We start from the raw sequence: 26,131 nt of genomic DNA, 5'->3' as shown, positions 1-26,131 counted from the left end.
TAAAATAATTGATACAGTGTGTATTTTAGAATCTTAAAATCTTAGCACGGGGTCATAACTTTCACTGGTGGCAATACGTCACTTGTATTTGAAAGAGTGTTGTCAGAATCGGCGTAGTTTAGAGTCTGAATCTGGGACAAAATGAAAAATTGCGGATAATACAAAATATTAAAAATAACAGGACCAAGTATTGAACCCTGTTTCGTGCATTTGTCAATTCTAAAAAATAGAAAAACTGAAACACATATTACAGACTGTTTTCGAAAACTTAATTTTATCGTCCAAAAAAGAATACGACATTTGTAAAACCGTATTGTCTTTAAATGTTTGCTATAAACTAGATCATGATCACCAATAAAATATTTCAAATGCATTTAGATAGTATTTGTTCATCATAATTTCTGCTGTATATTTTTTATGATCAAGGGCATTTCCAATCCTCAACAATCTTTAGCAACACACTCTGACAACCATAGCCTGGTCTAAAAGCTGATAACATATCATTAAAATGGCAACTGAAAAAATCAGACAATTGACTATAAATAACCCTTTCAAAAATCTTTGACATATAGGTAAAATGCTAACTGGTCTATAGTTTCCTTTTTCAAAAACACTTTGCTTCTTGTGAAGTGGAACCACTTGTGCAATTTTATACGTTCTGGAAAAACATTTTTAGAAAAGTCAAAAATTTACAATATTGGTCACAGGGTTCAATATGTAGATTCCATGGCTAAGTTTAACAATTCTAGCTGAAATACCATCAATTTGAGTAGCTTTTTGATTCAAAAGCCAATCCGTTAATGCATTTACTTACAAAGTCAAGTGGATCTACAGGGTGAAAAAGAAAAAGATTCAACAGCATCCTTATCTTTGATACTTTTAAATAAGATGCAAACAAAGACGTTTCTTGATTGATTGATTGATTGATTGATTGATTTATTGACTGATTATATATTGTTTAACGTCCCTCTCAAGAATTTTTCACTCATATGGAGACGCCAGAAAGCACAAAGTGGGATCAGGTGCTTAGGTGAAGAAAGCATCCCCTATTGACCAATCCCACCTCAGATAAGCGGACTTTATTGCCTATAAATCTCATTTGAAAGCATATCAAAATCAATTCTTTTACATACAATACATTTTTTTTCTACTTCAGATGTTACAGAAAAAATAGCAGTTCTAGAAATATTAAACACTTTGTATTTGTGTGGGAAACTGTCAAATTCGATGCCGGAAATTAGATTTTGAAGAATGATTTGTTGGCTATATCTATCAAGAATTATATGTTGAAGGAGTCAAATGTCATGAGCGTTTTCTCAATTATTACTATCAGTTTTTCTTTTACATACAATACATTTTTAATTTTTCTACTTCAGATGTTACAGAAAATATAGCAGATCTATAAATATTAAACACTTTGTATTTGTATGGGACACCGTCAAATTCGATGCCGGAAATTAGATTTTGAAGAATGATTTGTTGGCTATACCTATCAAGAATTATATGTTTAAGGGCCAAATGTCATGAGCATATTTCTCAATTTTTAATTTTTTAAGAAAAGGTTATACATTCAGCTAATTTTATTTAATTTTTGATAAGTGTTTCATTTTAAGTCATTATACTCCGGATAATTTGCTTACATTGCACAAAGATAATTTGTTTTGTACGCGTCTCAAGTATCAAATCATGTTTAAGAAAGAACACTATTACATCTATTGTTCATTTAGTACATCCTTCACTGAATTCCAGATGTTTAAAATTTGGACAAAGATAACATTCTTTATATGAAAGCTTTACAAGTATCAGGGCATCCTTTCAGCGTAAAACACTTAACATTTTAAGGTTGTATGAGTTGATAAGATTTCAAAATATCCTTAACACACATCATATAAAGGGCTCCTCTAAACATCCAAAGTTACTGCAAAGATGGGTGTTCTACAAGTACTAAGCTTTATTCTGTCTATGTTTCTGTATGGAACATTTGGTGATTCATCTTTAATTGAAAACGAAGCTTCTGATCAAAAAGGTTTGCTCCCTAGTACTGTATCCGGTAAAGCTTCCAATGTCCTACGTGACATTCTGAATCAGGAAAGTCTGGTCCGCTTCTCTATGGTACAAAAAATACAAGGTCTAGTGATGGATGCCGTGGACAGCAAAAAAGATGGACAAGTTATCAAGGCAAAACTCAGTGAGGTGACAAAGGAACTGCAGGATTTGGAGACTAAAAGCCAAATTATTGAGAAAGAAAATATCAAACTTAAAGAAGAATTAAAGGAGGTGTACGGGACAGTGAATGACAATAGAAACTTTACAAAGGAAGAAATTCAGTATCTTGAACAGAGGATTGATAAAAAAGTTTTAGGTCTCCAAGAACAGCTTGATTTGTCAAAAAAGACATTGGGAAGTGACTTGAAAAAAGTCTTACAGACATTGAAGATGACGGAACAGAATACAAAAGAGAAAATAAAGGCTTTAAATGAATCGCAAATGGTTTCCGCTAAAAGCCCGCAAATTGAAATGCTCCAATATCAAATGAATGCAATGAATGTAACATTACAGAAATGCAGCGTAAGCAGTTTTTTTGATCGTGTGAAAAAGACAGAGTACGCTTTAGAAAATTTCTCCGTCTCTGTAAATGAAACTTTACACACTGTTTGTGGGGATGTTAATGAATCCAGCTGGTTCTTGTCAAAAGGTAAAATATTAAATTCTATTTCAGTTAAGACAACTAAACTGAATTCTAAAGTAAAGGATTGAAGCAAACCTTGAAGAAAGGAACTGTACATTAGAATAATCGTGTAAACTTTTTCTTTTATAAATGTAGATATGATTTTTCTTCGAAATCATTCATGAGATATATTTTTAGACATTTGTACACCATACAATATGTATCATCTTCCACATAAACCACAATAATGTTCGAATCTTTATTTGATCAATCTGTTAGTCAAGACGTTATTTGTTCACGGAGATTTTTCGAAATATCTTCTCTTTCAAAATGATACAGAGGAATTAATTCATCGCACTTTTTCTTTTTCTTTTTAGAATACATTTTTAATTTCTAATCAGAAGATTGTTTTGTTTAAAAAAATAACCATATTAATTCATCAAAACAAATGAAATAAATAGAATTAAATAGAAAAAATACAAAAAGAAACAACATGAATAAATTATAATAAAATACTATTGTTGTTCCTAGAAATAGAAAATAGAAACTTTGAAAAGTTTTTTAAAGAAAGAAAAGATAGAGAGAAAGTAAAATGAAATTATTTTGAAAACTGATTTATTCAAGAGCGGATGTAATATATTATGTGAGATTGCTGACGTCTTTGAATGTCTGCAAGTGGAATTTTCATTGGCCCATTAAATTAAACTCTAGTATGCGAATATGTATGTTATTGAACCTGAATATATACTGGGAAAAACATTTAAAAATGTCATTAAGGTATGTCACTCGTCAGCGTTTTAGAAAAGTTCACGCAGAAGCTTTTACTTCAAAACTACTTATTAAAATTCAATTGTTATAACATATTTAAATTCAACAATGTAAATTTTTTAATATTCAACGAAAAAAACTGCTCAAAAATCTACAAAGAATGAAGATTTATGAGGGACTATTTCTTTTTGGAAGGATATTTGGCAGAAAATTCTGCAAATCTGCACATTTATAAAATTTAATGTAATGGAAATTTAGCCTCACATACTTTTACTCGGAGAATATTTTCCGTTTTGATATTGCTAAAAAATATTTAGTATAGGTCTTAATTTATATTTTTAGACTAAGTTTTACACCTTCCCTCAACAAACTTTTCCAAAAAATGAAAATATATTGAACAAGTCAAGATCAAATTTACACCATTTTTTGCCTGAAAATCACATATTTTAACAAATATTTCAAAATAAACATCACTGATCCCACCTTTTTCTTTCATTATTTTAAACTACTGATACTTGTGAATGATCAGCACTTAAGTCTCTTTGATTGCCTATTTTTTATTGCCTATTAAGTTTTTAAATAACCCAAATATGTTATTTTTTAGTGCAAAAAGGTCACACAATAATTTACGCGCATTAATTTGCAAAATTTGTTTAATGATGAATATTATTCAAACTATTTACGTAAAATAATATTATGTTTATTGCCATGCTTACATCTGATAAAATATAATATGGGTTAAAGTAATTGACCAAAGAGATGAAATTTAAGTGCAAAAATGTCAATTTAGATGTACCGTAGATCAGTAAGATGCACACTGACCCCTATTTTCTTTGCGATTTTGAGTTACACTTTATGAGTACTCATCCAAAATATACTTCTCAAAAAATCCTTGATTTAACAAATTTCAGGAGTGACTTACCTTAATTTAATAGAATTAAAGGTTATTCCAGAAATTTTTTCAGGGGATGGGGGTTGAGGGGATACATGCCAGCTTATAGAGAAAAGAAACCAACTCCAAATTGGCAAGACATATAATAATGCCAAAGCAAAACAAATAGATTTAAAAAAAAATGGTGGGCAATACATATAAGGTACTTGACCTTTCACTTTGCGAAAGTAATTTGCATTCAGTCGTAATAATCGAAAAAAGAGTTGAAAATGTATATTCCTCTTGTTCAGTCATATCCAAATGCTTACTGTGGGTCATTTGGCAGATGTGGATACAAGGTGAATTTGGTTTACACAATATTTATTTCGGAAAAAGGGGATAATTGCAGACAAAAATTCCTAATCAGGTTTCACCACACAATTTCAGTCAGTCCACAATTACTTGAGTATTTTCTGTATAACATTGAAGTTTATAAGTGTCCTAAACATTTATTTGTGGCAATTTTATAATATTTTGCATAGTGCTTCTGAAGGATTGCAGGGAGATTTTAAAGACTTTCCCGAGTTTAAAGGGTCGAGATGGTATATACAGAATATCCGTAGGCTCTGGGATCAAGACTGTTTACGCACATGACGACAGATTTAGCAGGGGAGGCTTTTACGGTGAGTACAACTCATAATAATAAATGAGAAAAGATAATCGCGCATGTTATAAAATAAAAATATTAAGTATTTTTATTAAGTAAAAATTTTCTTCGCTTGTATTAAAAAAAAATGATTTTTAAAGAATTACTCCTATACATGACTTAGAATCCATCTGTGTTTGTCAATTTGATATAATGAATAATAAAGTAAACAATTCCTCAATTACTCAAGGTTGCTTAGTGTAAAACAAATTAAAAATCAATTAATATGTTTCAGGCTATTCAAAGAAGACAGGACGGTTCTACAAATTTTTACAGGACGTGGTCAGAATACAAACAAGGATTTGGTGATCCATCTACAAACTACTGGATTTTTAGAATATCTCCAATACTTTTTGCTTTAGCAAAAAAAAACTTATTATCTCTAATTAAAACTGTATGTTAATGAGTACATTATCTACTTTAGCATGCATTTTCTTTACATCTGGAAGCTTTTCTATGTATTCAAATATCATCTGTTATAGATAAGCAAACACATGAACTATTACCCAGTTTGCACAAATAGTCATTTAGTATTTGTATAATTTTTTAAATCCTGATAAATAAAGGCACTTTAAATGTATATATACACACAAAAAACTATTCGAAAGAAACATATGAAATATTTCTGCTTCTAAATAACTAGATGCTGTCATGAGACAGTAAATGCACTAAGGTATATTGCCTCTAAATGCACACTGCTCTAAAATTAGGCTTTACCAAAGAAAAAGTCAATATAATTTAATAATTTACATAATAGGGCCTCCATGTATTCATTTTGAGCATAATAGTTTTAAAGTGAACATGTGACCCGTCACCATGGTGCCTCGATCTTATAGGTACATGTATTTCATATTCATAATTCATTACCAGTCTGAAATTAAACAACAGAATTCAATTAATGATGTAAATTGGTTTGAATCAAGGGGGGGGGGGGTAAATTTTTGGCCCATAATTAAAACTTTTTAAATCTATTTTCTCATATAGATCAACAACAAATATTATTCAAATTAGTTTAAAGCGTTTTTTATGATTTTTTCCAAAATGTACAAACTTTTTTATACTTGATTAGGCAGAAACACCTTGAAAGCTGCCATATACCATATATACCCAATCAATTTTATTTTTCCGCACCCTTCTCCCATCAACACACACACGCGCAAACACACCCTATTTTCCTGTTTTTGGAAATCGGCCTATATTTTTTGGCAAAGTTAAGATAAAACATCTTTTGTAAATAATAATTTTAAATTTGTTCTTATACTGTAAATGTATCTGAAGACCTGTATCACATTGGGCTTGCGTCACGTACCTAACTTAAGTACTAGTTTTACCATTATCATTTTTAGATAGCACTGCACGTGCAGTACTAGGCCTAGTGTTGTGTACACATCATTGCATGTATGTCAGTTGGAATTATTTTGTGTTTAATTGGATTATATTTCATGAAGTTGGAGCTATGGCAGTCGGTAAGTACACGTTTTGGTATAGATTTGGGTAAAATAATCTGAAATGCAACTGGTTAGGTTAAAGTTTAAAGGTTCAAAGGTCATCCGATGCTGCAATATTCTGAAGAGTTATCGCCCGTTATCGACGTTACATTCAGTTACAAAATACAGAATTTTTTTCGGAGAGGGAGGGGGATTTGCACACAAGACTTAGTTCGAAAGCAAATAAAAGGAGAAGTTATGGTGGTGTCTGTTTTCTAGGGTGGAATAAAAGTCTTTTTTATATTATAGTCCTGCAAATTCGGGGGGGGGGATCTCAAAATACACTTCCAGTCCCTGTAAACAGTAATGGCAAATGATCATGTGACTCCTAAAAATTTGAAACTTTTTCCACTTTGACAATACATAATTTTTTAATTTTTGTGTTATTATGTTATGTAAATATTAATGGTATAAATTTTACAGAAAATATTAACTTCCCCACTCTCCTAATGATTCTAACTGGAAATGTTCACAATATGACTGCATTAAATGAAATAAAAGTGCATGAATAATAAGATTGCTTGACATTTCATTCATCAACCTATCCTCCTAGAATTAGGAATGAAAATATATAAAGAGATGGACCACATTAAAGTATTTGTATATAGGCTATTAACATATTTTTTTAAAAATGTTAAAACAAGCAGTAGTTTGCATATACATGTCATGAATATAAAGGGGGCTTGGGATGGGGTGAAGGGAACGTCATCGATTTCCTGTCTCTTTACACAAAGATATATTAATGGTTAAAAATATCCTAAAATGAATGTTGACCTCAAATCCGACTTGTCCTCATTATTTTTAAATATCGGATTCTCCATTTGAGTGAAAAATTCCTGAGAGGGATGTTTAACAACAAACAAACAATTAAATGACATAAAAAAACAATATTGATTTGCGTTAAGAAATATGGGGAAAGGGAGGGAACATTATACACTTATTTAATGACTACGAGGTAAACAGTCAAACTCCTTGTCCGAGGTAGTGGGGGAGACTCTGAAACTGTTGACGCAAGGCCGAAGGCCAGAAACAGTTATGGCTGTACCGCCAACTGAAATTTGCTGTTTCACCGGTAGCAAATGAATAAGTGTTTTATTACCTAACCTACTATATAATTAATTAAATTGGAATAAAAACACACAAACAATCAATAAAAAGTTTTCACAATTGTTTATTCACATACTTGTCTATTAATTAGCTGAATACATAATATAAAGACTAAATTAATATTTTTATTTTAAAGTAATACTTAATAAATTTATTGTTTGTGTGTTTTGTTTAAATTTAATTCATTATAGAGCAGGTAAATAGTGATTTTTTGATCATCAAAACGCTTGAATATCACACTTTGAAAAACTTTAAGCAGTCAACAGTTCATTCTGTGGACCGGTCAAGTTCACTGTTTCATGATCACGCAAAAACATAAAGTAAACCGTTTGAAACAGTTCAAAATGCCTAATTAAAATTTAGATAGTAAGTTAGGTAATAATAAATCTTATTTGTCTGTCAGTCTGGCCATCTTTGACAGTATGTGCATCTGTCACAATAAATTTAACCTTGATCATAACTTTTCAATAATATGAGATAGGGCTTTGTTATTTCACATGTACATTACCACAAAACTTTCTAAATGTACTATACCATTTTTTAACCCAAGTGAGACCTTGACCTCAAAATTTTACCTACTTTCCAAAAAATAACATTTTAAATTATATCATTTTGAAAAGAGAAAAGATATGGCATTTAAATTATACATGTATATTACATCTGAAAAGACTTTTCTAAATATATCATGACTTTTGACTTTCTGATCTTGACGTAGAAGTTTAACCTACTTTTCAAAAATATTATATTATATATTTATATATATATATAACTTTTGATTGAAAAGAGATGGGTCTTTCATATTTGACATGTACTTTACCTGCAACAAAATATTTCGAGCATGCGATGATTTCCCCCCTTTGACCTAATTTTCATAAAGTGACATATGATAGGGATGCATATTTGATACACAATCTGCCATAAATTATGGCATCCCATTCACTTAAACACAGAAAGTAAAGGACCACAATTCTTTGAATTTGCATGTATAATCTTGATATGGAAACATCCTCATATAATGTATATTCAAGTTTTTTATGCTTACGCCATGATTAGGAATACATGTATTTTTTTGTCATGTCCGTCCTCCACCCTTCCATATGTCTTTCCATCGAGCTCAAAGAAATTACTTTCTAGATATTTTATCAAAGTTCATATGCTGATGCATATACTGATGTAAACTATCCAACTGTGGCAATATTTTTTATGCGCCCGGATCCTATATGACATCAAGCATATATTGTTTTTGTCCTGTCTGTTTATCTGTTTGTCTGTTTACAAGTCTGTCTGTCTTTTTGTCTGTTGTCAACTTTAACTTTCGCCATAACTTTTGAACCATAAGAGATAGAAACTCCATATTTGGTATGCATACTCCACTAATAAAGCCTTTCAAATGACATCAAGGTCAATGGCCTTGTGATCTTGACTGTGACCTATATGCTAAAAATAGCTTTTGCCACTGTTTGTCATAGCTTTTGAACCATAGGAGATAGGGACTTGATATTTGGTATGCATACTCCTCTAATAAAGCCCTTTCAGTTGACAACAAGGTCAATGATCTTGTGACCTTGACTGTGACTTATATGCTAAAAAAAGCTTTTTACACTTTTTGCCATAACTTTTGAACCATAGGAGATAGGAACCTCATATTTGGGATGCATACTCCACTGATTAAGTTCTTTCAGATGACACCATGGTCAATGACCTTGTGACCTTGACCGTGACCTAGATGCTAAAAATAGCTTTTTACACTTTTTGCCATAACTTTTTTTACCATAGGAGATAGGAACTTCATATTTAGGATGCTTACTCCACTGATTAAATTCTTTCAAATGACACAATGGTCAATGACCTTGACTGTGACCTATATGCTAAAAATAGCTTTTTACACTTTTGGCCATAACTTTTAAACCATAGTAGATAGGGACTTCATATTTGGGATGCATACTCCACTGATTAAGTTCTTTCAAATGACACCACGGCCAGTGACCTTGTGACCTTGACTGTGACCAATATGCTAAAAATAGATTTTTTGATCTTTGTTTCCGCCGGGTGCATAGTGTTTCACAAACACATCTTGTTTACCTTTACTTTCCTTTGACCTTTACTTAACTTTTCTTAAAATTAGTGTTTAGCTTTATTTTAGAGAAACCATAATGATTCAAGTTGTGTTATGAAACTTCACATGATGATACATACTGATGTAAGCAATTAAAGCTTTACAATGCTTCACTCTTTTTTACCTTGACATTTCCTGTGATCTTGACCTCACTGTCTTAGACTAGATCAGTTTTGAATAAACAGTTCAAGATATATTAATCAAACTTCATATGCTAATACATACTGATGAGAGCTATTATTGCATTAACTTATTTTGACCTTGAATTTTCTTTTGACCTTGACCTCACTTTTTAAAATATGTGTTTATCTAAGTTTCAAATAAACCATTAATTATATTTTTATCAAAATTCATTTGATAATAGTAAATTCACACTGATGTAAGCTTTTCAGCTAGAACAACATTTTGACCACAACCTTTCCTTTGACTTCTCTTTTCTTAAAACAAAGTGTTAAGCTCACTTTTATTAAATCATTAAAGATATTTTTATCAAACATAATAAGCTAATATGTATTAGTGAGAGCTATTCAGCTGCATCAAAAACTTCATCTTGCACATTCCTGTGACCTTGACCTCCCTCCTCTTTAATATGTATTTTGCTTAGTTTTTAAGAAATAATTTAAGACATTTTTATGTTTAACATGCACTTATACATAATTTGATGAGAATTTATTATCTATATCCAATTTATTTATATTTTAGTTTCAATTCTGAAAAAAAAAACTGTTTAAGATATTTTATTCAAACTTTATACACAAATAAAAATTTTAGTTTTTAGTTTTTAGCTCACCTGGGCTGAAGGCTCAAGTGAGCTTTTCTGAACATATTTTTTCCATTGTCTGTCTTTCTGTAAACTTTTAATATTTTCAACTTCTACTCAAGAACCACTGGGCCAATTTCAACCAAACTTGCCACAAATTATCCTTGGGTGAAGGAGATTCAAGTTTTTTCAAAATGAAGGGCCATGCCCTCATTCAAGGGGAGATAATTGGGAATTAATGAAAATTTAGTGGCATGTTTTAAAAATCTTCTTCTCAAGAACCACTATGCCAGGAAAGATGAAACTTATGGGTTAACATCCTCAGGTAGTGAATATTCAAATGTGTTCAAATCATGACCCCCGGGGGTAGGGCAGGGCCAAAATGGCCGACTAAAGTTTTATATAGAAATACATGTATATTGGAAAATTCTTTAAAAATCTTCTTCTCAAGAACCACTGTGCCAGGAAAGATGAAACTTATGGAGTAACATCCTCAGATAGTGTAGATTCAAGTTTTTTGCAAATCATGACCCCCGGGGGTAGGGCAGGGCCAAAATGGCTGATCAAAGTTTTACATAGAAATATATAGGAAAATTCTTTAAAAATCTTCTTCTCAAGAATGACAAAGCCATAATTCATCAAATTTATATGGAAGCATCCTCAGGTAGTGAAGATTCAAGTTTGTTCAAATCATGACCCTGGGGGGTAGGGCAGAGCCAAAAAGGCCGACCAAAGTTTTACATAGAAATTTATGGGAAAATTCTTTAAAAATCTTCTTCTCAAGAATGACAAATCCATAATTCATTATATTTATATGGAAGCATCTTCAGGTAGTGTAGATTCAAAAATTTGTACAAATCATGACCCCAGGGGGTAGGGCGGGGCCAAAATGGCCGACCAAAGTTTTACATAGAAATATATGGAAAATTCTTTGAAGAAAAGCAAATCCATGATTGATCATGGGATTACTTTTGGATTTTAACTTTTCAATTATAAACCAATTTCTACTTTTTCTTAGCTTCAGTACTCAGGTGAGCGATGTGGCCCATGGGCCTCTTGTTTAATGTACCATTAGTAATACACATCTGGCGGGACATTCATGTCCTATAGACATATTTCTAGTTTTTCAAATCATCACCTCAGGCTAGGGTCAGGCCACAATTAGGGATCAAAGTTTTATTTAGGAATAAAAGGAAACACATCTTTAAAGTTCTTCTTTTCAGGAACACCAAGAGCATGATTAATATGGAAATATTCTCAAGAGGTGTAGATTCGAGGTGCCATATTATTCCAGCCCCTTTTTGCCATCCATATGAAAATTCAAATTTTGAAACCATTTTTACACATACACAAAACAAACCAATCATATTCTAAATGATCATGGTTTAAAGCTATTGCAGCATAAGATATTAGGGAAGTTCTTGAAAGCAGGGTGATTAAACATGTCAAATATATGTAAAAAAAAATATATATAAAAATTCTACCTCGATTTTGATCCCCATCCCCCCCACCCCCGGGCAAAATGAAAATTCCGAAACCTTACTGCACATCTACATGACACCACCAACCATCTCTTAAAATATGATAAGGCTGCTGAGTAAAATGTAGAAGGAGTTCAGGGAAGAAGGGGCTTTTTGTAGGGTCATTTTTTCGCCCCACATTTATCCCCCGGGGCAAAATCAAAATTCCGAAACCTTACTGCACATCTACATGAAACCACCAACCATCTCTCAAAAGATGATTAGGCTGCTGAGTAAAATGTAGAAGGAGTTCAGGGAAGAAGGGGCTTTTTGTATAAAAAACGTCATTTTTCGACCCCCATTTGATCCCCCGGGGCAAAATCAAAATTCCGAAACCTTACTGCACATCTACATGACACCACCAACCATCTCTCAAAAGATGATTAGGCTGCTGAGTAAAATGTAGAAGGAGTTCAGGGAAGAAGGGGCTTTTTGTATTAAAAAATTCATTTTTCGACCCCCATTTGATCCCCTGGGGCAAAATCAAAATTCCGAAACCTTACTGCACATCTACATGACACCACCAACCATCTCTCAAAAGATGATTAGGCTGCTGAGTAAAATGTAGAAGGAGTTCAGGGAAGAAGGGGCTTTTTGTATAAAAACGTCATTTTTGACCCCCATTTGATCCCCCGGGGCAAAATCAAAATTCCGAAACCTTACTGCACATCTACATGACACCACCAACCATCTCTCAAAAGATGATTAGGCTGCTGAGTAAAATGTAGAAGGAGTTCAGGGAAGAAGGGGCTTTTTGTATAAAAAACGTCATTTTTCGACCCCCATTTGATCCCCCGGGGCAAAATCAAAATTCCGAAACCTTACTGCACATCTACATGACACCACCAACCATCTCTCAAAAGATGATTAGGCTGCTGAGTAAAATGTAGAAGGAGTTCAGGGAAGAAGGGGCTTTTTGTATAAAAAACGTCATTTTTCGACCCCCATTTGATCCCCGGGGCAAAATATAAATTCCGAAACCTTACTGCACATCTACATGACACACCCAAGCAACTCCCAAAGGATGATTAAGCTACTGTGAAAAATGTAGGAGGAGTTCAGGGAAGAAAAGTGTGACAGACGGACGGACGGACGGACGGACGGACATGAGTAACAACAATATACCCGAACTTTCTTTCGAAAGTGCGGGTATAACTAAAAAAAAGATGCAAAAAGTCGTCAGCTAAATTTGGATACACCTACAAAAATTTGCTTCATAAGATACCTGTAATCATGAAGTGTGCACGAGATTCAAGATCAATCATTTCGAAGATCCTACTTTTGCCTAATATTCGACCGAGGACACGTGGTACAACATTTATTTGTGCTATACAATACTGTATTAAAAAGAATAAATAGATATCACCATTTGCAACAGATTTTAAAAAAATAAAGATCTGCAGGACATAGACATATTTATAGAGCCAAGAATTCTTTGTAATTTTCTTTTGCAAATTTAAAGAATGACTTTTAATTACATATTTTTTTCCATCAATTTTGCTATCAACCTTGTGGGTACTATGGCTAAATACCTGATTAAATCTTAAAATAATTATGGATCAAAGTATTAACTCGAGCTTGTTTACATCTTTTTCTGGACTCTCTCAAACATTTAGTGAAGCTGGAATTATTACACCTAATGGAGTGAGTATACCAAGTTTTTTGAATGTGACTTTTAACAAATACAGCATAACTGTATCATTTCAACAAGAAAAATATGCCACTATTTTGAACTATTTGGAAGAAGAACTTAATGCAATTAAAGAAGTAGGGAAGAGTGGTCAGATTTTCAAGTCTGTGTGTAACACTGTGACAGCAACACTCTATTCTGGCACCAGCGTCCTGCACATTCAAGGATCGTCGGCAAAGTCGTGGCTGGACAAATTTCTTCATGACATCAAAAACTATAACAGCATTAGTAGTATGTTGGGACAATCTATTCCCCAAATGTCATCAACGCCTGTGAAAAATGATTCTAGATCTCTTCTGACAGCCAGTACTGACAATTTTCAAAATTGTACACAGTGTGCAGGTACAATACAAGCCCTACAATCGGCTGTCCGTGAGTTAGCACATGAAATAAAGGAATTAAAAGAGAAACTCAGATGCAAAAAACAACCCCACTTTGTTGGACAAAAACACACAGACACTTTTTAAGGTAGTGAAAAACAAGGAAACTGATGTGCAGGCTTTGAACTCTTTACCACAAAATTCTGCATCTCGACACACACAGTGTGATTTTACGGCCAAGGAAGCAATATATACATCAGATTTGGGTACAAACACGGAACCATGTATCAACCCCACACCTGCAAGTACACCTGCAAGATCCTTTAAACAAAGAAAACTTCTGGTGAGGCCAAACTTATTATAGGCAGCTCTTTCTTACAAAGGGTGAGAACAAGGGGACTACAACAAGGTGTCCATGTGAGAACCAACAGAGGGGCCAAGCTTTCCGGAATGAAGTCAAAATTACATCAAACCGCTGTTGAAGATTACTCTCACATAATTGTCCACGCCGGGGAAAAATGATGCCTCATCTCCTAGACATATAGATGCTGTTGAACATGACGCCGTAGAAATCATCAAAAACATCAAGGATCGGTCGCCAACTACCAAAGTCTATTTCTCAGAAGTTTTACCGAGACGGGACATAGATGTTTCATATGTGAATAACACGCTAAAATACGTTTGTGACGAGTATGGAGGTTTGTTCATTTCCAATAAGAGTGTATTCAAAGAGGTCAACAATGCAATATTGGAAAGATGGGATACACCTTTCCATTAAGGGAACTTCAGCACCGCTTAAACAGATCAACAACGAAGTTCCGATTTTACGTGGCAAGGGAGCACAAAGGGACAACGGAAATTCCATCTTTAGCCAGTCTGTAACGTGTTACTTCTGTGGTGAACATGGACATACCTCATCCCACTGCAGGCACGGCCGAAAACTAGATTGCTGGAACTGCGGAGAAACTAGGCCACAAGACCAAATTCTGTGTGTATTAGGTATTAGGCAAGGAATGTAGAGCCGTTCACGACAATATAAATCTACACTAAATTCAAATAGATATTCTATTCTAGGCACTGTATGTACTGAATGTAACGATTTTCAATGTTCTTGTTTAAATCAAACTAACAACTTTGTTTATAATACCTCTGTTAAATCTTAATTGCCTAGAAAACCATATATTAAGAATAAGACTCTCTTGGACAAAGTAAGAACTTCTCTCAATGATGAAAGCTCAATTATAGAATCTACTAACATTACTCCTCTTATGATAAACTCATTCAAATCTGTTTCACAAACAAAAAATCAAGTTCTTAAAACCAATAACGAAATTCATACTTCACAAATGCCAAAAGATTCAGGATTTGGATTGATTAAGAAAGGTTTACGTTTCGGAAATTTAAATATTTGTCATATTATTCCTAAAATGGATGAAATTGAACTGTTGCTTCAAAATCGGCAATCTTTAGATATATTAGGATTTTGTGAAACTTTTTTTAGTGAGCAAGTAGGAAATTCAGAACTGTTTATTGATGGGTTTGTTTTTGAAAGAAAGGATCTACATTAAAGGCAGGTGGTGGAATTCTTATTTATATTGCTAGTGATATAACATATAAACGTAGAACTGATTTTGAGATCAGTAATATTGAGACAATCTGGCTAGAGATAAATCTGAAAAATTCAAAACCTATATTTCATTGCTCTGCTTATCGTTCACCATCTGCCCCCTCCTGCTGGGCGGAGGATCTAGCAAGGGAGGTGAACCGTGCCTCCTGCTGTGACGATACTGATATAATTTTATCAGGTGATTTCATTATTGATCTAATGAAAGACCACCCACAATACTGGACATCTGCTTTAGAGAAGTTTGGACTTTCACAAATAGTTACTGTTCCTACTAGAATAACAAGTACATCAAGTACCTTAATTGATCATTTTTATACAACGAAACCAGAAAACATATGCGAAACAAATGTGCCCCCTATTGCTATATCTAACCACTACCCCGTATGTTTGACACGGAAAACTAACTGTATACAGCGTAGAGGAAAACATACCGAAATCCAATATCGTGATTTTAAACAATTCAATGAAAATAAGTTTCTAAGAGATTTAGAAAATGCTAATTTTAACTCTCTTCTCGAACTAAAAGACACAAACGAGATCATGAATAAATTTTATGAATTATTTAATGATATTCTTAACAAGTATGCCAAAGTAAAAACTAAAAGAGTCAAGACTGAAATTCGACCTAAATGGCTTACACAGGAAATAAATGATGCTAGACATTTACGTGATACATACCATCTACAAAGAAATTCAGAAAATTACAAAGAAATGTAAATGGAGAAATAAAGTCACACAATTAATAGATCAAGCCAAATCAAAGTATTACAAATCAGCAATTGAAGAAAGTTCAAGTCCTAAAGAGATGTGAAGTTTTTAAACCATTTGGCATCTGAGTCAAAAAATTTCACACCTACCCGTATAACACAAAATGGTTCGGATTTCGAAGATTTACAGGATATTGTTGATATTTTTAACAAACACTTTACTGAAATATCATGTAAGTTATTAGCAGATATGTCAGTACAAAGTTTTGATTCAGAATTATTAAATAAATATACAGAAACTAAACTAGGGAAAGAAAATTTTTTGAGTATAAATCATATAAGTGAGTTCGAAGTATTAAATATGTTGAATACACTTGATGTAAACAAGTCAGCAGGTATAGACTTGATTGGACCTCGTCTTCTAAAGCTTTCGGCAAATGTTATATGCAAATCTATTACACATATTATAAATACTAGCATCACTAATGGAGTATTTCCATCCCGTTTAAAACAAGGAAAAGTCACTCCAATTTTCAAAAATGTCGACCATGCAGATCCAGGGAACTACAGACCAATATCCATTCTTCCAACATTATCAAAATTAGTTGAAAAACACATAGCCAATCAGATACGTAACTTTACCTGTAGTTTTGATCTCTTACTTAAATCAAAATCTGGATTTCGATAATTTCAATCATGTCAAACGACTCTAACAAAACTTACAGATAATTGGCTACAAGCTATGGACCAAGGAAATTTAGTAGGCATAACTTTCATCGATTTTAGCAAGGCATTTGATTTGGTTAATCATGATATCCTTATAAATAAACTTCAATCATATCACTTTGATCAAATGGCTATAAAATGGTTTCAATCTTATTTAACGTCAAGGTCTCAGTGTGTAAAAATAGGTACATACTCCTCTGATTTTCTGCCCGTCACAGCAGGAGTGCCCCAAGTATCTATCTTAGGTCCCCTATTATTTTTATTGTATATAAATGATCTCCCTTTACATGTAAATAGAACAGATATTGATATGTTTGCTGATGATGCAACCTTACATACATATCATAAAAATATAGAAGGTATTGAAATTGCCCTAAACTTTGATTTGTGTGAGATAGAAAATTGGTGTTCCAAAAATCAAATGGTGTTAAATACCAACAAGACAAAATGTATGCTCATGGGAACTCAACAAAGAAAATCAAGAATAAATTCTACTGAACTAAATTTATATGCTTCTAACAAATTAATTGAAAATGTTGAATCTGAAAAGCTTTTGGGACATATTGACCATTCATTGCGCTATAATTATCATATTGACTGAGTTTGTAAATCTTTGACTTATAAATTGTATACTTTACGCAGAATTAAAAAATTTTTTCCCTTACACACGAGAAAACTATTTTATAATGCATACATTCTGCCTTCTTTGAATTATTGTCTTACTATATGGGGTAATGCGCCAGATGGCATAGATAGAGTTTTTAAATTGCAAAAAAGGGCAGCCCGGATTATTTTAGATGTGGCTTTTGATGCCCCTTCACTATCATTATTTGAAAAACTTGGATGGCTGACCATATAAGAGTTAAATGATTTTCATAAATATATATTACTATACAAAACACTTCATGGTATGGCACCAACTTATTTAAGAGATTCCTTTGAATTTATTTCTTCTAATAGTTATGTTCTTAGATCTGAAACAAACTATGACCTTCATCTACCGAAATATCGAACAAATCAATTTAAGAATTCTTTTCATTATTCCGGTGTTCATTTATGGAACAAATTACCTTTGCATATCCGTTTTTCACCAACTGTACAAACTTTTCGTAAAAATGTAGAAAAATTCATTATAACATGTCCCAACTAAAAGTCATATAATTCCATGTTCTTGAATCGATCTGTATATGTCCTTGTATTTTCACGTCATTTTGTATTATTTATTATAATATTGTACAATGTTTTAATAATTGTATTATTGTGAATGTGTTTAGAGGGCCCCAAGGAAGACTAGTGCATTGCACTAATCGGGTTACCCTCTTTAAGGTAGTCCGATCCTCAGGTTTATAAAATTAGCAGTTAAGTAACTAAAAATACTTATAAAAGTATCTCTGAATCCACAAAGTTATGTAAATTTATCCACAGTATTTCTTTAAAGTAAAAGATTAAAGTTAATCATATTATATAGGGAAAATTGTCAAATATTCAATATTTTTGCAGAAAAAGCGAATTGGAATATCAGCAATAGATTTTCTATTCGGAAATTGATCAAGAAATAAATTTTAGGTTAGAAAACGATAGGTATCCAGGCATTCAGAGAAATTGTCATTAATTTTGTATTTATTTGCTATTTTTAGTCTTCTATTTCCGTCATGTATTCTAGAATATATAGTATAAAAGGTTTTTGCTATGATTGCAAGATACCACAAATCACTTCTCATTTCATATCATGCTAATAAGCATTGGTATCTAAGACTGGATTAAGGAAAATCTTACTTCTCTAAACTGTATTATTTTTTCTCCTTTTATAGGGTACAAATATCAACTTTCGTAATATCTTTTCTAAGACTTCCAAAGACCTTGAACCTTATAAAGATGAATAAAATGAAAATTGTTGCAAATTCATTTTCAAGCTTCATTTTGATGCATTTCAAATTAAATATCAATTTTTGGAGTTATCCTTCCTGGCTGAGGATCGGATATCCTTAAATAAAGTATTATTATTATTATTATTATTATTATTACAATAAGAAAATAATCAAAATGTGTTTCAAGAAAAAGTAGGAGAATGGATCATAGAATTTTATAAACAAAGAACGTAATTAAAAATAATTTCAAATCTAAGAAAAAAATTCCTTTCGACGTGTAGGATGAATATTAAAACAATAAACCATGTGACACAGATTATTTTACCTGGTGAGGGTAGAACTTTACCATAGGTTCAGAGTATTTACACAGATACAGTTTTTTAAATATCTTTCAAAACCAAAAATACCCAAAATAATTATTTTTAGATGTATTGCCCAATCAGAAAAACAACATAAATAATTATAAGTCTAAGAAACAGGATATTAAAGATTTGATAATGCAGAACTTATAAAAAGGGGAAGGGGCTTTATGGTCTACTTTATATATAGTTACAGTCGCTATTATAGTTGACGTTATCTGCTTGTAAACCCGACGCACCTTCTTCATAAAAACACTTCCAAAATTATAATCTTTTCACAATAAGCCAATGAATAATAGTCTTTTCTTGGACCCCCAGAACAACTTTTTAGGACAATTTAAATTACATTAAATTAAAGAAAAGTCAAGTGTCCTCTCCACATGCAATTAAATTGGAATCAGTATAAATTCAACCGCAAAAAACATAAGCAAGCCTCTCTGTGACCTCTATCATTTAGTTGTCAAAAAGATAGTCGCCAGTGCAAATATTATTCGCCAGGTAAATTTTTCTTAGACACCAAATGTTAAAACATATTATAGAGACATGTCCATTGCTAAGTTTTAGTACTCTATTCTGCTCTTTATTTTAAAAAAAATGAAAATGTTTCTAGTTCAGCAATTTGACGATCACCAAATCAACTTAATATGGTGTCCAATTTGGCGACTTAATTAAAATTTTAGGCGCCATAGCTACTTCGCCAGTAGAGCCCTGATATGTTAAGTCGAATTCTTCTGATTCTTCTGTAATAAAACGTCGTCCGCGTGGCGCAGTGGTTAGAACGTCTGCTCTGTATGAAGAGTCGCGAAGTCAAGAGTCAATCCTTACGTCACGGGTTCGAATCCTACTGTGGGGCGTGGAGACCGGTCCTTCGGATGACCGAAGTCCCGTGTCGCAATAGGTGCTAGCACAAAAACGATCTTTCCTGCTCAATGACCTTGAGTGCCGAACATAAGACAAATTTTGCAGCTCTCCAAAGGCAAGTGGTGGCGTCTCCAAATGAGTGGAAAATTTTTGAGAGGGACGTTAAACAATATACAATCAATCAATCAAACCAATAAATCAATTAATATGTAATAAAACAGACACATACAATTAACTGCTGATCAGTTATACAGAGCATTAATCCCCATACATTTGTCTTGTGCCAAACATTCAAGTTTCAACGAGTTTCATCATTTAATCCAGTACTATTTATCAACCCAGCAAGCAACAACTATGCTAGTAACAAGTATAAATATTCAATGATGCAGACAGTGAATATTTAAACTTATCAATTTATCAACTGAAAATCAATTATACTTCTCATTTCATATCATGCTAATAAGCATTGGTATCTAAGACTGGATTAAGGAAAATCTTACTTCTCTAAACTGTATTATTTTTTCTCCTTTTATAGGGTACAAATATCAACTTTCGTAATATCTTTTCTAAGACTTCCAAAGACCTTGAACCTTATAAAGATGAATAAAATGAAAATTGTTGCATGAACAAATTCATTTTCAAGCTTCATTTTGATGCATTTCAAATTAAACATGTCAAATATTAATTTTTGGAGTTATCCTTCCTGGCTGAGGATCGGATATCCTTAAATAAAGTATTATTATTATTATTATTATTATTATTATTACAATAAGAAAATAATCAAAATGTTTTTCAAGAAAAAGTAGGAGAATGGATCATAGAATTTTATAAACAAAGAACGTAATTAAAAATAATTTCAAATCTAAGAAAAAAATTCCTTTCGACGTGTAGGATGAATATTAAAACAATAAACCATGTGACACAGATTATTTTACCTGGTGAGGGTAGAACTTTACCATAGGTTCAGAGTATTTACACAGATACAGTTTTTAAATATCTTTCAAAACCAAAAATACCCAAAATAATTATTTTTAGATGTATTGCCCAATCAGAAAAACAACATAAATAATTATAAGTCTAAGAAACAGGATATTAAAGATTTGATAATGCAGAACTTATAAAAAGGGGAAGGGGCTTTATGGTCTACTTTATATATAGTTACAGTCGCTATTATAGTTGACGTTATCTGCTTGTAAACCCGACGCACCTTCTTCATAAAAACACTTCCAAAATTATAATCTTTTCACAATAAGCCAATGAATAATAGTCTTTTCTTGGACCCCCAGAACAACTTTTTAGGACAATTTAAATTACATTAAATTAAAGAAAAGTCAAGTGTCCTCTCCACATGCAATTAAATTGGAATCAGTATAAATTCAACCGCAAAAAACATAAGCAAGCCTCTCTGTGACCTCTATCATTTAGTTGTCAAAAAGATAGTCGCCAGTGCAAATATTATTCGCCAGGTAAATTTTTCTTAGACACCAAATGTTAAAACATATTATAGAGACATGTCCATTGCTAAGTTTTAGTACTCTATTCTGCTCTTTATTTTAAAAAAAATGAAAATGTTTCTAGTTCAGCAATTTGACGATCACCAAATCAACTTAATATGGTGGCCAATTTGGCGACTTAATTAAAATTTTAGGCGCCATAGCTACTTCGCCAGTAGAGCTCTGATATGTTAAGTCGAATTCTTCTGATTCTTCTGTAATAAAACGTCGTCCGCGTGGCGCAGTGGTTAGAACGTCTGCTCTGTATGTAGAGTCGCGAAGTCAAGAGTCAATCCTTACGTCACGGGTTCGAATCCTACTGTGGGGCGTGGAGACCGGTCCTTCGGATGACCGAAGTCCCGTGTCGCAATAGGTGCTAGCACAAAAACGATCTTTCCTGCTCAATGACCTTGAGTGCCGAACATAAGACAAATTTTGCAGCTCTCCAAAGGCAAGTGGTGGCGTCTCCAAATGAGTGGAAAATTTTTGAGAGGGACCTTAAACAATATATAATCAATCAATCAAACCAATAAATCAATTAATATGTAATAAAACAGACACATACAATTAACTGCTGATCAGTTATACAGAGCATTAATCCCCATACATTTGTATTGTGCCAAACATTCAAGTTTCAACGAGTTTCATCATTTAATCCAGTACTACTTATCAACCCAGCAAGCAACAACTATGCTAGTAACAAGTATAAATATTCAATGATGCAGACAGTGATTATTTAAACTTATCAATTTATCAACTGAAAAGCAATTATACTTCTCATTTCATATCATGCTAATAAGCATTGGTATCTAAGACTGGATTAAGGAAAATCTTACTTCTCTAAACTGTATTATTTTTTCTCCTTTTATAGGGTACAAATATCAACTTTCGTAATATCTTTTCTAAGACTTCCAAAAACCTTGAACCTTATAAAGATGAATATAACGAAAATTGTCGCATGAAAAATTTCCATTTTCAAGCTTCATTTTGATGCATTTCAAATTAAATATGAATTTTTGGAGTTATCCTTCCTGGCTGAGGATCGGATATCCTTAAATAAAGTATTATTATTATTATTATTATTATTATTATTACAATAAGAAAATAATCAAAATGTTTTTCAAGAAAAAGTAGGAGAATGGATCATAGAATTTTATAAACAAAGAACGTAATTAAAAATAATTTCAAATCTAAGAAAAAAATTCCTTTCGACGTGTAGGATGAATATTAAAACAATAAACCATGTGACACAGATTATTTTACCTGGTGAGGGTAGAACTTTACCATAGGTTCAGAGTATTTACACAGATACAGTTTTTAAATATCTTTCAAAACCAAAAATACCCAAAATAATTATTTTTAGATGTATTGCCCAATCAGAAAAACAACATAAATAATTATAAGTCTAAGAAACAGGATATTAAAGATTTGATAATGCAGAACTTATAAAAAGGGGAAGGGGCTTTATGGTCTACTTTATATATAGTTACAGTCGCTATTATAGTTGACGTTATCTGCTTGTAAACCCGACGCACCTTCTTCATAAAAACACTTCCAAAATTATAATCTTTTCACAATAAGCCAATGAATAATAGTCTTTTCTTGGACCCCCAGAACAACTTTTTAGGACAATTTAAATTACATTAAATTAAAGAAAAGTCAAGTGTCCTCTCCACATGCAATTAAATTGGAATCAGTATAAATTCAACCGCAAAAAACATAAGCAAGCCTCTCTGTGACCTCTATCATTTAGTTGTCAAAAAGATAGTCGCCAGTGCAAATATTATTCGCCAGGTAAATTTTTCTTAGACACCAAATGTTAAAACATATTATAGAGACATGTTCATTGCTAAGTTTTAGTACTCTATTCTGCTCTTTATTTTAAAAAAAATGAAAATGTTTCTAGTTCAGCAATTTGACGATCACCAAATCAACTTAATATGGTGGCCAATTTGGCGACTTAATTAAAATTTTAGGCGCCATAGCTACTTCGCCAGTAGAGCTCTGATATGTTAAGTCGAATTCTTCTGATTCTTCTGTAATAAAACGTCGTCCGCGTGGCGCAGTGGTTAGAACGTCTGCTCTGTATGTAGAGTCGCGAAGTCAAGAGTCAATCCTTACGTCACGGGTTCGAATCCTACTGTGGGGCGTGGAGACCGGTCCTTCGGATGACCGAAGTCCCGTGTCGCAATAGGTGCTAGCACAAAAACGATCTTTCCTGCTCAATGACCTTGAGTGCCGAACATAAGACAAATTTTGCAGCTCTCCAAAGGCAAGTGGTGGCGTCTCCAAATGAGTGGAAAATTTTTGAGAGGGACCTTAAACAATATATAATCAATCAATCAAACCAATAAATCAATTAATATGTAATAAAACAGACACATACAATTAACTGCTGATCAGTTATACAGAGCATTAATCCCCATACATTTGTATTGTGCCAAACATTCAAGTTTCAACGAGTTTCATCATTTAATCCAGTACTACTTATCAACCCAGCAAGCAACAACTATGCTAGTAACAAGTATAAATATTCAATGATGCAGACAGTGATTATTTAAACTTATCAATTTATCAACTGAAAAGCAATTATGCCCCCTAGCCCCCCTCCCCCCCCCCCCCCCCCCGGTTCCGACGATTATGTTTGTGAAACACTGATGCCCCCGTATGGCAACATAGCAAAGATTATACTTTTCTTAAATGCATACTCATTAGAAATACAATTCTGAAATAAAAAATATGAAAGAAGGCCAGGGTTAAAGTTTTTTTCGTAAATTTGAAAATCTCCAAGGTCAAGTTCAAATATCAAAGTTATTGGTATTCAGTGAAAGGTCTTGCCACAAAAAATACATATGTGAAGTATAGAAGCCCTAGCCTTAACCCTTCAAAAGTTAAGGCCAAGGTTAAACATTTTAAAAGTAAGTCAAACTTCAAGGTCAAGGTGAAAGGGTCAAAGGACTTGCTATCAAATGAAAGAAGTTGTCACAAGGTTTAAATATGTAAAGTATGAAAGCACTAGCCCTAACCCTTTAAAAGCTATGGTCAAGGTTTGCTTTTTAAAAGTAGGTCAAACTCAAAGGTCAAGGTCAAAAGGTCAAAATTATTGGTATCCAATAAAGGGTCTTTTACAAGAATTACATATGTGAAGTATGAAAGCCCTATCCCTTACGGTTCAAAAGTTACTGCCAAAGTTAAAGTTTTTTCATAAGAACAGAAACATAAAAAACAATATGGAAAATGACAGTCTTAATATTGTAGATAATGAAAAACAACCATAAGAATTCAGTTTTCCTTACTGCTTTTTTTTTAACAATTTCTCACAAGATTGTCTAGCAATACAATATTTATTTACATGAAAATACTAACAAATCGCATTATGCATTACATTTATAAAATAAGTATTAAAAAGATTGTTTACAATAAAGTCAATTGCCTGTTGTACTTTTTTTAAGGAAATGACGCAATCTATGAGTTGACAAAGAACAAGAACCAGGAACTCCGGATTGAACTGCAAAGTTTTGATGGCGCTGAAGCATATTCTCAGTACTCCACATTTTATGTTGGAGATAAATACAATAAATACGTACTCACTGTGTCGGGGTATTCAGGAACTGCAGGTAGGTCTACTCATAACGCAGTTTGAAATTTAAATTCTGCTTATAACACCCATTTGACTGGATAGAAAAATTAATTTACATTGTGTAAAGGGTGTTGTTTACCTCACACTTGACTTATATCAAGTAATTTGCTTGATGTCACATGTTTATGTTGCATATTATGAAGACATTTTTGACTGGATATTATCTTAATATTAACATGTAACGATGTTGTGAATATTTTCTCATTAAATTATAGATTATAACAATATCAATACTCTGTTCTAGGTGACAGTTTAAAGTATCACATTGGAATGAAATTTAGCACTAAAGACCAGGATAACGACAACAGGGGTTACGATAACTGTGCTACACAATATCACGGAGCCTGGTGGTACAAATCCTGTCACCACTCAAACATGAATGGACAATATGCACATTCTGCTGTGTCTGGTGGTAAATACGCGGTATGGCAGGGCTGGAAGGGTAGCGAAGCATTAAAACAGACCATGATGATGATCAGACACAAAAACTAGAGAACGTTTATTATCAGATCTGACATAGATATCATTACAAATCTGATATTTTATTTTGACAAACGAATGACAACTTCATGTTGCTTTCGTATTCACGTATAGATTTTTAGACAATTACAGTAAGTTCCTTCTTCTTCAATATTTCTACCACTGAATTATAGATTTTCTTCCAAGAAACGCATAAATGTTGTTTATAATAAAGGTGGCAGTTATAAGCAATAAAGAAACCTCGAAGCAGACAATGTGTGTAAGTTAATTTTACACTTCATATTTGCATACAAAAATGTCTTTAAAAGTAATATTCATAGTGGATAAATATAGCATAAAATTAGAATTTACTTTTTA

General features: G+C 32.6%; 1 protein-coding gene across 1 annotated transcript; it reads left to right on the top strand.

Moving 5' to 3' along the window:
• The first annotated feature begins 1,569 nt into the window (after positions 1-1,569).
• On the top strand, positions 1,570-26,131 carry LOC134279904 (uncharacterized). Its single transcript, XM_062762321.1, has 6 exons — positions 1,570-2,695; positions 4,850-4,990; positions 5,249-5,295; positions 15,566-15,923; positions 25,107-25,271; positions 25,539-26,131. The coding sequence occupies exons 1-6, from the start codon at positions 1,927-1,929 to the stop codon at positions 25,784-25,786; spliced, it is 1,728 nt and encodes a 575-aa protein (XP_062618305.1). The 5' UTR covers positions 1,570-1,926; the 3' UTR covers positions 25,787-26,131.

This window comes from Saccostrea cucullata, unplaced genomic scaffold, assembly GCF_032062105.1.
Source record: "Saccostrea cucullata isolate Sc308-1 unplaced genomic scaffold, CSIRO_AGI_Scuc_v1 ctg8285, whole genome shotgun sequence".
Lineage (NCBI taxonomy): Eukaryota > Metazoa > Mollusca > Bivalvia > Ostreida > Ostreidae > Saccostrea > Saccostrea cuccullata.
Note: the sequence above shows the minus strand (reverse complement) of the source record. Positions and strands in the feature narration are given on the sequence as shown.

Coding starts and splice junctions, on each gene's coding strand:
- LOC134279904 (XM_062762321.1), top strand. CDS start 1,927: ATGGGTGTTCTACAAGTACTAAGCTTTATTCTGTCTATGTTTCTGTAT. Junction 2,696..4,849: donor CAGCTGGTTCTTGTCAAAAG/GTAAAATATTAA, acceptor TATTTTGCATAG/TGCTTCTGAAGGATTGCAGG. Junction 25,272..25,538: donor GGGGTATTCAGGAACTGCAG/GTAGGTCTACTC, acceptor ACTCTGTTCTAG/GTGACAGTTTAAAGTATCAC.